This window comes from Sceloporus undulatus, chromosome 3 (genome assembly GCF_019175285.1).
Source record: "Sceloporus undulatus isolate JIND9_A2432 ecotype Alabama chromosome 3, SceUnd_v1.1, whole genome shotgun sequence".
NCBI classification, from domain to species: Eukaryota; Metazoa; Chordata; class Lepidosauria; order Squamata; family Phrynosomatidae; genus Sceloporus; species Sceloporus undulatus.
Window position 1 is genome coordinate 106155874 of NC_056524.1, and position 10465 is coordinate 106166338.

The 10465-nt window shown below is 37.6% G+C and overlaps 1 protein-coding gene across 1 annotated transcript in view; it reads right to left on the bottom strand.

Annotated features, from left to right (window-relative positions):
• Window positions 1-1712: 1712 nt before the first annotated feature.
• LOC121926944 (cell division cycle protein 16 homolog) overlaps window positions 1713-10465 on the bottom strand; it is an 18766-nt gene continuing 10013 nt past the window's right edge. The window contains exons 5-11 of the mRNA XM_042460351.1: window positions 8514-8639; window positions 8062-8214; window positions 6882-6945; window positions 5911-5972; window positions 5202-5337; window positions 4742-4832; window positions 1713-2494 (exon numbers count right to left, since the gene is read on the bottom strand). Of these exons, the coding sequence (XP_042316285.1) occupies window positions 2229-2494; window positions 4742-4832; window positions 5202-5337; window positions 5911-5972; window positions 6882-6945; window positions 8062-8214; window positions 8514-8639 (898 nt within the window). The 3' untranslated portion in view covers window positions 1713-2228. The remainder of the gene's footprint in view (window positions 2495-4741; window positions 4833-5201; window positions 5338-5910; window positions 5973-6881; window positions 6946-8061; window positions 8215-8513; window positions 8640-10465) is intronic.

The window sequence follows — 10465 nt, forward strand, 5'->3', positions numbered from 1 at the left end:
TTTATGGGATTCTCTCTACTGCAGTTCTGCCAACTCCAGTCCCCAGAGATTTACATCTTTTAGCAGACATAACCAGGAAAAAAAGCAATCATTTGCTTATTCCTAGGGCTTCCTGCAACTCTCTGGCACACAGGTAAATTAAACCTTTCCTTTATTTCTTTTCCTGATGAGCCCATTTTAGCGAAACTTGTTCCTCTCTTACCACTTTCAGTCTTTCTATGAAGTCCATTCAGACTTTCTTGTCCCTTTGTTGATTCTTCTTCAAGGCAACCTTACTAGCATTTTAACACAAAGGCCAGCATCTAACATTTTGCTAATGCAAATACTAATTGAGTATCACTTATCTGAAAATCTGAAATGCTCCAAAATCCAAAACTTTTTGAGCATCGACATGACACTTCAATTTTGGAATATTTTGGATTTTTGTAATACAAGTAGCATAGTACATAATGCATTTGTGAGGCTGGAAAGAGATGTGGCTAAAAGAGGTATGAGGATTGTGAAATGGCGGGAATCCAAGCATACTACAAATGTACCTGCCACAAATCCATGCCTCTTGTCATTTCAAAGATACTTGCATCTCTCTCCAGCTGTGTCTCTCCAGCCTTGCAAATACAGTATGTACTACACTACTTGTATTCAAAAAATCCAAAATATCCCCAAATTAAAAAAAAAATTTAAAATTACAGTTAAAAACTCATCTCTCAAATATTTCTGGTTCCAAGAATTTTGGATAAGGGATCCTCTATTTGTTCCACATTCCTGGGGGAAACCTACTGGTAGTTGAAGACTGGGAATGGACCAAGCCCCAGGAGTCATTTTTTAAAAACTGCTGTGGGCATTAAAGGACTGCTCCACACCCCATAAGAAAAACAGAAATCCAATTCTGACTTTTAAACAAAGTATAAAAGTAAAAGGTACAGTGGTGCACTGCAAAACTTTTTTTAGGTTTCTGGGTTCCTGGAGGTTTCTAAGAGAAAAAAAAATCTTTTTCCACCATTTGTTGGTAAGTGCTTCTTTGGGGCTATGAATCCCATGATTCCTATCCCTGTTCTCGACTATGGTTGAGGGGCAATCTAATGAAATTTTCATGGGTGCAAATCTTAAGTGTTAGCTTTTTTCCCCTTTCTAACACATATGCAAACGTAAACATGCACTGAAATGCTCTTAGTGACAAGAGACAATGTGGGTTAGACAAATAAGGTATTAAAACTTAAGCCTTAAGGTTGAGCAAAGTGCAGCACCCAGGGGGAATTTTGTTTTTAAATATCCATATATATTTAGTCCTCAAATGCTCTTTAGGGGGCTATTTGCCACTATTTGTCCTCCAGCACATTTTAGACCCAAGAAAGCCTTTTAAAAACCAGGTCCTACTGATAATTAATATTTTTTTAAAAGTCCTCTGCAGAGTTTAAAATGGTCCCAGGGCCCTGAAACATCGCAAAAATGCCTCCACAGCCACAGAGAACATTAGTGGGCATTTAGGAAGCAAAATTCTATCTCCCCCCCTTGATGCAGTTTTCAAAGATCTTCTGGGGCATTAATGCAGCCCCCTACCCTTCCCACAGTTGCCCTCTCCATCTTAAACGTATATAACATAGTAAGAGCTGAATTCTTGTTTAACCACTACCTGATACTTGACAGCTGCTTCAATAATATCTCATTAGAAAAGTATGAAGAAATAGCAATGAAGTTAAAATAAGTGACAAATATCGGACAGAGAGCATATTTACTACTGCAGTTAAAAAAACTTGGGCAACAATGCAATGGCACATCAAAGTCAACTACTAAAAACTATTTTTCACAATTACATGAAGGGGTGAACAAAGTAATGAAAACTTTAATTCAGAGTTAAACAATAAAATATACCATATCAAAATCCTAAATTTTGCAGGTGGTCATGATGACACATATTTAACATAGGTATATATACAAAACTAGAAAGCTAAACCAGTAATTCATCAGCTTTTGGGCAGATATTAATATATTGCAAATCAAGTATTTTTTTAAACATTCACAGTCTTTTAATAGCAGTCACAGGTGCAATGAACAATTAAAAATACATATGATTAATCTGCAGAATAAAATTGGTATAAACAAATGCACTGTCACCTTCTTGGACAGTTCTCTGATATCAACACTCCAAGTATGTAATCATATAAAACAGCAGAATCCTAAAGGCATGAGGTGACAAAATTGCTTAGACATGTTGCACAGTTATTTTAAGGTCATGTACTGTGATCTGACATTGATGTTTCTAACATCATATCACTTTCATTCATTTCAATTTCAAAAGTTTCATCCAACGGAGCTGGTGCTTCTGTAGGTTTTCTCTGATGTGGTGCTTCCAGTGCCATGATATTACTTTCTTCTAGAGTTTGCCTTTCTATATCTATATCCAATACATCCCATGCAGGTGAAATGATGTTCTTCAAGGTTTTCATAGTATGCACATCAAAGTCATAGCAGCGTAATTTATCCTTAATGGCAGTTCCTGAAATATATTTTCTAGATTATTTTTCCAATATAATGAACAGTTTCTACCACAAAATGGCTTTCTAAGAATAATTGCTAGATTATTATTTGCTATCCAATCCTCTGGATTCTTAAAGATAATTCTGTATCATAGTCTAAGCTGTGTAACTTTACATATACATAGCTATGTAGTAGAAGTGTTAAGAAACTCTGTTGGTGAATTGTGGAGATGCATATTGGGAGAACAGTAAAAGACCCCAATTGCACATGTGCACTGATGCCAATTCCACATGGGTCTCAGTTGTGCATCAGCATCTGGGACACGTTGGTCCAGTTATGCATCAGCTCCAGTGCTCATCAGTCCAGATGTACCTCAGTCACTGTGAGGGTTCCCCTACACAGTAACATTACAGTAGCCCCTTGCTGAACATAAACATTGAGAAACTGCTCAATTCTAGTTCCTGAAGATGTTAAGTCAACTTACAATGCCCCAAATGAATTATGGCTCGTATTTATTGTCTGTTTCACTACTGTAAACCACAGGGCATTCCATGACCCCATGCCACAAATTTTTATGTATTACATATAACAATTGTTCAACAGTCTACAGCTCTGATGCCATCTCTAATGATCATCTCTTTCATTTTTAGCTTCCTCTGCCAATGCATATCATTATCCTTTTCTCACCAGTTGTAATCCCCAACAGAGATTTTAATAGCTTTTTTGTGGTGTCTTCGGGCTATGTGGCCGTGTTCTGGACAAGTTTATTCCTGGAAGAGTTTAGGAATAAACTCTTCCAGAATACAGCCACATAGCCTTCAACTTCACAGAGATGTTAATGGTTTCTTACAGTGGAGACAATGAAACTCCCTCCATGGTTCAATTTTTTTTAAAAAAAACTGTGGCTATGTTAGTCACAGGCTTGCATTTTGTCAATATGTTGTTGGTACTGTTCTGAATTGAGATGCTTTGGAGACATATCTATGCAGGCAGGCCCTTCCTCCTTCTGGCCATGTGACAATGGGAACACAGCATTCTAAAGTCTGGGAGATAAAGTTTAAATTCTATTAGCAACACAAAAGGTATTTCCTCTGAGATCCAAGACATCTGCATTCCTTCTGAGGTCACAACCACCTTACAAGAGACATCTTAGGTCTCAGAGGAAGTATCTTTTTGGAAGTACCTTGTTGGTTGGTCCAATAAAGGTATCACTGCTTTGTGGATTTGGATGTTATTCTATGTTCCTGCATGGCCAATATGGCTACCCCTGAATATGTTCCCACCACAGCAGTTGCATGTTCATTTTAGCTTTCCTCTACACCTGATTATCATTTTGTTCTCTGTCCACTTCCAACTGGGTTGTTTCTTTGAAATTCCAAGAAGCAGCAAGAGTGAGAAAAATCCTTTGAGGCTGGCTACCAGATCACCATCTTGTACAATATGTTCTTCCAGCTGGCCTTGGAGTGTGTATTACTCCTGCCTCCAAAGTGTGGCTGTGAGCACTTCTACATGTGCTACTGAGGGAGTGCACTTCTTAAAAAGTGAAGGTTCTTGTTCATGTGGAAGAGAAAATGAGGCACAGGGCGGAAAGGGGCATATGAACGTAAATTTAGTACATTATAACAGAATGTATCATAATGAAATGGGTTCATGAAGCATATCATTTGGGCATAGCTGCACTGCAGTGAGGCAAAGGGAGAAGAATTGGAAAATTAATGGCTGGCATCGTTCAATAATTATGCTACCATACGTTTTCCTTATGCGATTGCAACTCACTGTTATGGTCACAGACGGTGCCTCCCTGCCCCCTATTCAGTAGCACAATCTTCCATCATGGCCATTTCCATGTTTCAAAAGGACAGGAGGATGAGCAAAAATGCCTCCAGCTCTCTTCCTGTAGCTGAATGCACAACAACAGGCATCTACATGGAACCCTTATGTGGCTATGTTTCCCAGTGCAGGATGCTAGCCAAAATGTACATGGGTGTGCATATTACTCTGCACCTCCCATGGCATTTTATGCAGCCCTTTGGTCCAAAGTTTATACACCTCAGCTGTAACCTTTGGTTTTTACCAAACTAATAATGTGCACAATAACTCAAGTTCAAACTGATAATTATTTTCTTCTTCTATATAAGCATAATTACTAATTTTTTAGAGTAATTCACTATGGCAAAATAAGCGCATGCAACACACACACATTCAAGTCTCAAACCACAGCAGTATGGGATGATTTCAGTAACAAACAGAAAGGATAATAACATACCAATGTAGGCTTCAGAATCACCAATATACATTTCTATGCAATGTCCAAGCATGGTAACAGAAAATGTATCATCTCTCCTAAGACCAAGGGCCTGTTTAAAGAAATGATAAATTACAAAATCAATAAAGGGGAAAGATACATTAATACTAATCTCAATATTCTGAGATAACCTAAACTATCAATGTACAAAAGGGAAGCCTCAGCAGACTTAAAGCAACTCAGAGGCTTGCAAAAATAAAAGCCCTTTGTAAAAATCTCTAAGGGGGAGGACTACTCCTCAAAACAACCAAATGCAATGCAACCTGATTTTGTGAGATGAGGGTGGAATTGAGTGCCTGGGATTCAACTTGCAGCAAGAGTACTCATATTGCAACTATTTGTTGTAGTCCCCATTTAAATTTGTAACCTAAGAGACCTTACTTCAAAGAAATGTTTACTTAAGCAATATATACACACATACTGTGTGAAAATAATCAATTGCACTTTCGAAGTTTCCCATCAGACTGTGTATGTATCCAATAGCAGAGTAAGTAGAAGCATTTTGAGGTATCAGCACTAGAGCTTGACGATGATATTCAAGAGCTTCTTCATATTTCCTATTAAGATAAACAAAGATCAACTAAAATTGCTGTTGATACATCCCTACAAAAATTGGCACAAGTTATGCTATTAAAATATTTCAGCAAATTTATTATGAAAATATTTTCATATTTTTAACCATCCTTTATAATTTCTTGGAAACAAAAAGAAAGCCATGTTGATGGTGCTCAACAACAACAAAAGGTCTGGGTTCTGCAGAACCCAGCAGAGGAAGGATCCTAAACAGAGGAAGGATCACTGATATCAAAGTATCATGCAACTTGGAAATGTCTGACCACCAAACAATTACATGGTCAATGAAAGCCCTATAAAGATCCTTGCCTTTGACTTTTCATTGGAAACTACTCTTTAACAATTTGGACAATAAGCTTGCTTTTAAAAATTTAATACCTGAGTTTTTTAGGACGTCACATTCTATATCACATCCCACATACACCTAATAGACTCCTACATACCAAACAGTATGAACAATTCAATGCAAATATGATTGCAAAACTGGGATCCTATGTAATTAAGGATAAAACTATAATATGAATACTGGTAAAAACAGATGCTTTTCTCTCACTTACTTGAGCTTTCTGCACACATGTCCCAAATTATTCAATAAAGGTTCCCATTTATCAACAGTCACCTGTAAGATAATCAGTGTCATATCTAAATACAAAAATTTAATGCTGTGTCAATGGAAACTTCAGACAGAATTAATCCATCATGCCTTATTAATTTTCATTTATATATTTGATTTACAGTATATTCCCCTTTCTTCCAAGCTGGCACCTCAAATGACTCAAAGATTAAAAATATTTCTCATGCAATACGTGATCACACACAAAGTGGAAATTAATTCTGTATAAAACTTTTCACAATAAAATAATGTAGATAAGATCTAGGAAGTTATTGATATGGATTTTAAAATCCTTTTTCATGCCCAGACTTCCTATTATTTCCTCAGAATATGATAGGCCAAAATGTTTCATTTCTTCCACAAGGCAATAAGCAGTCCCTGCAATGTATGTCTTAACCCCTTTTCAGAATCAAGAGTAGCTGGATTGCTGAATGTGTCAGAGATAAAAGTATTATGCCATTGTTTGGTAAAACTACCTTTTGTTTTACTCTTCCGTTTTTAGTGACAACTGAGATTAACTTCTTTATCTCATAATTCTATGATTTTGTTTTATACTGTTGATTCCGATTAATGACTTGGAATAACTGTTTTATTACAGTACTGTTTTTATTGCACTTAATATGTATTTCACACTGCTTGTGTGCCATAGACATAAGAAGTAGCATTCAAAACAGTTCAACAACTGTTAAGCAAAACAGAGATTTGCCTGCCTCATTGCAGTACAGATAGGATGGTAGGGGTGCTTGTCTGTCAATGTATTGCTTCTGGAAAGTTGGACAGTGACCAGGCAGAGTGTTTGGTTCTCCTGCACAAGTGATACATTAGAATCCTGCTTCCAAAATTCTGCTGGCAGAGGCATAGGGGTGACTAACCAATTAATTGTAACTAATCGATAACAATATATAATTTAAATACCTCATTTCCTATGGCCTTGATCTTCTCTAGTGCATCAAGAAACCACTTTTCTGCAGTTTTCCAGCTGGAAGAGAGAAGGTCACTAAGATAAAGCACAGTTATTGATCCATGTCTGACTGATCAATTTTTTCAAATTAGCCATCAATATGAAAAAGGCCTTGCATGTCATTAATTTGCCTATGGTATTAAAAGAGCCTACGGTCACTTCTTTTTTAAAAAAGGCATGACTTGCTACTTTAAAATGTTTGCTGTTCCAATGTTAGGACCCCGCAAGATACAAAAACTGCGAAAAAGACTTAACAGTTTTAAAAACAGGACACATTGTTGGTATTATTTACCTGTAAGTTATACAGTAGTAGTAACAGATGAATACTGGTAAAAACAGATGTTTTTCTCTCACTTACTTGAGCTTTCTGCACAGATGTCCCAAATTATTCAATAAAGGTTCCCATTTATTCCAGGCGCAGTATAAGGTGTTGGTTATAACCTTTAAAGCCCTTCATGGCTTAGCTCCAGCCTACTTACAGGATTACCTTCTCCTATATAATCTGACCCGCACATTAAGGTCCTCCAATAAAAACTACTGTAGCCAACTAAAACTAGGATGGCTACAGTTACCCAGAGGACCTTATCTTCTTCCATTCCCAAATTATGGAATAGCCTGCCAGAGGAGATTCAATGTATCACTAGCCTTGATTGCTTTTAAAAGGCAATCAAGACATATCTCTTACGGCTGGTCATCCCAGATTAATATTTTAACAACCTTGTATTTGATCATTCAACAACTGCCCTAACTATCTCTGCTTTGTATTTTTAATTACTGTTTCAATAATGGCTAATAATTTAATTGTATTTTATTGTGGAAGGGAGGGTTAGGGATACAATGGTAGAAGCGATTATTGTATTTTATGGATGTTTTTACTGTTAGCTGCTTTGATCTTCTGGAGAAGCAGGATATAAATAAATTAATAATATTATTATTAACAGATAACAGTAATTCTGTTAACTGCACATGGCGGCAGTCTGCTCTGCAAACCAAAAGTGAACATGAACATCACCAATGCAATACTTTAGGCCAGTGAGCAGAGAATGGTCTCTAAACTTTGGAGGAACTAGGAAGCAAAATTAGATCCAGAATGTCTATATCTACACAACTAAATCAAAAAACGGAAAAGCTTACTCTCCATTTTGAAATGCTACCACGCCAACTTCATGCATTACAAAAGGGTCTTCAGGTGCAATACTTAAAGCTTGACTGAAAAAGCGTTCTGCTAATTTTGAGTTGTTAGTCAAGCCATATTCCAGCCCAATGTATAGCATTGGCAAATGGCATCTGCAAAAAAGAAATAAAATTAGAATATTTAAAGTGTCTACCATATAAATTCTTCAATGAGCAAAAAAGGAATAAAAGTAGGCTTCCTTATTTTGAGAAAAATATAGTGAACTAATCTTACAGTAGCAACTCTCAATTTCATTGCAAAGTTCAAGTAAAACACCAAATACATGTCTCAGGACAGATACTTTATTTTCACTATTTTTAAATTATGTCTTATTTCAGTCTTACTATTCTTTCATTAAGAGGCATTTATTAATTTATATTCATTACTGCCTTGCAAAATGACTTTGACTTACCCTTTCATCAGCTGGGCTGCTGTGAAGTAAGCAGCCATGGCTTGGTCATGCTCACTTTCAACTGCAAATGAATGCCCATATGCTATCCATGCTGGCCCATATGTTCTCTCAAGTGTAGTGGCTTTGCTGCAATATTAAAAAAGACTCATAAAATAAAGTTCAAACAAGACCAGTAGCATTAAAGAGAGCAGAAATTTATTAAACTTCAAAATAATACAGTACTGGTTGAGTCTCCATTATTGGAAAAGCTTGGAACCAGAAGTTTTGAATTTTGGGTTTTTTTGGATTGTGGAATACCTGTATTTGCATATATGTACATAATGAAATATCTTGGAGATGGGACCCAAACCTAAACACAAAATTAATTTATTCCTATTCGTCTTCTAATTTCTATAGCTCCCTCTTTTGTGCCCTCGCTTCTCTATAACTTTAATCTCTCTCTCTCTACAGGTTCCTTCCCTTCGGTCTTTAAACATGCTTCAGTTTCTCCTATTCTGAAAAAACCTTCTCTTGACCCCTATTCTGTGTCTAGCTATTGTCCGATTTCTCTTCTTCCTTTTGTTTCTAAGGTTTTGGAACGGGCGTTTATTCTCACTGTTTTGAGGTTCTTGAAGCCAACTCCATTCTCGATCCCTTTCAGTCTGGTTTCTGCTCATGGCATTCTACAGAGACAAGTCTCACTAAGATCTTAGATGATCTTTTACGGGCCAAGGCTAATGGCCTTTCCTCTGTTCTCATTCTTCTTGATTTGTCTGCAGCCTTTGACACCGTTGATCACTATCTTCTAGCTTGATATACTTTCTGATCTCGGGTTCTCAGACTCTGTTCTTGACTGGTTTAGATCTTATTTGTCAGACAGATCTTTTGCAGTGGTCACGGGTGGTCAGACATTGTCCTCTGTTCACCTCTGTTGGAGTTCCCCATGGCTCTGTTTTGGGTCCCCTTCTGTTTTCTCTCTACACACTGTCCCTAAGAAAACTCATTAGTTCTTTTGGCTTTTCCTATCATTTGTATGCCGATGACACTCAGCTATATCTTTCCACCCCTGACCTTTCTCTGAGTCTTGAATAGCAAGTTTCATCTTGTCTTATAGCTGTCTCTCAGTGGATGTGGCATCGATGCTTGAAGCTCAATATGTCCATACAGAGTTTCTCGTTTTTCCACCTAAGTCTACTCTTCAACACTCCTTTTCTGTTTATGACATTTCTATTCGACCAGCCCAGCAAGCTCGTATTCTTGGTTTTATTTTATTTTTGATTCTTCTCTGTCGTGTATCCCCCAGATCCAGACCACCGCTAAGGCATGTAGATTCTTTTTATACAATATTGTCAAAGTCCAACCATATCTCTCTGCCTCTACTGCCAAGATTCTGGTCCACACTCTGGTCTACTGTAACCTCCTTCTGGCAGGGCTCCCTCTCTTTCACCTCCGTCCTTTAATTTCTGTCTAGCATTCAGCTGCATGCATTATTACATCCGCCCACCGCTCCGACCATATCTCTCCTTTGTTGTCATCCCTTCACTGGCTCCCCCAACCTTTCCGTATTCAGTATTAGCTCCTGTTTCTGACTTTTAAACCCCTCCATGGGCTGGCTCCTCCTTATTTATCAGACCTTCTTTCTCCTCACCTTCCCACTCGTGCCCTCTGTTCTGGTAGTCAAGGTCTGCTGTCTCAGCCAAGGATTTTCTCTGCCCCATCCCGGATTTGTCCCTTTTCACTTGCTGCCCCTCACTCCTGGAACTTCCTTCCCCCCTGAATACAGCTCATCACTTCTTCAACTGGTTTCAAAACTGAGTTAAAGACCATCCTGTTCAGAGAAGCGTTCCCAGGCATTGCGTAACTATTGTTTGCTATTTCACGTTTTTAATTTGTTGCTTGTTTTATTGAACCCTTTCCCGTACTGTTAGTATTATGCTAGTATTTCTTGGATTGTATGCCATGGGCAGGTTTAC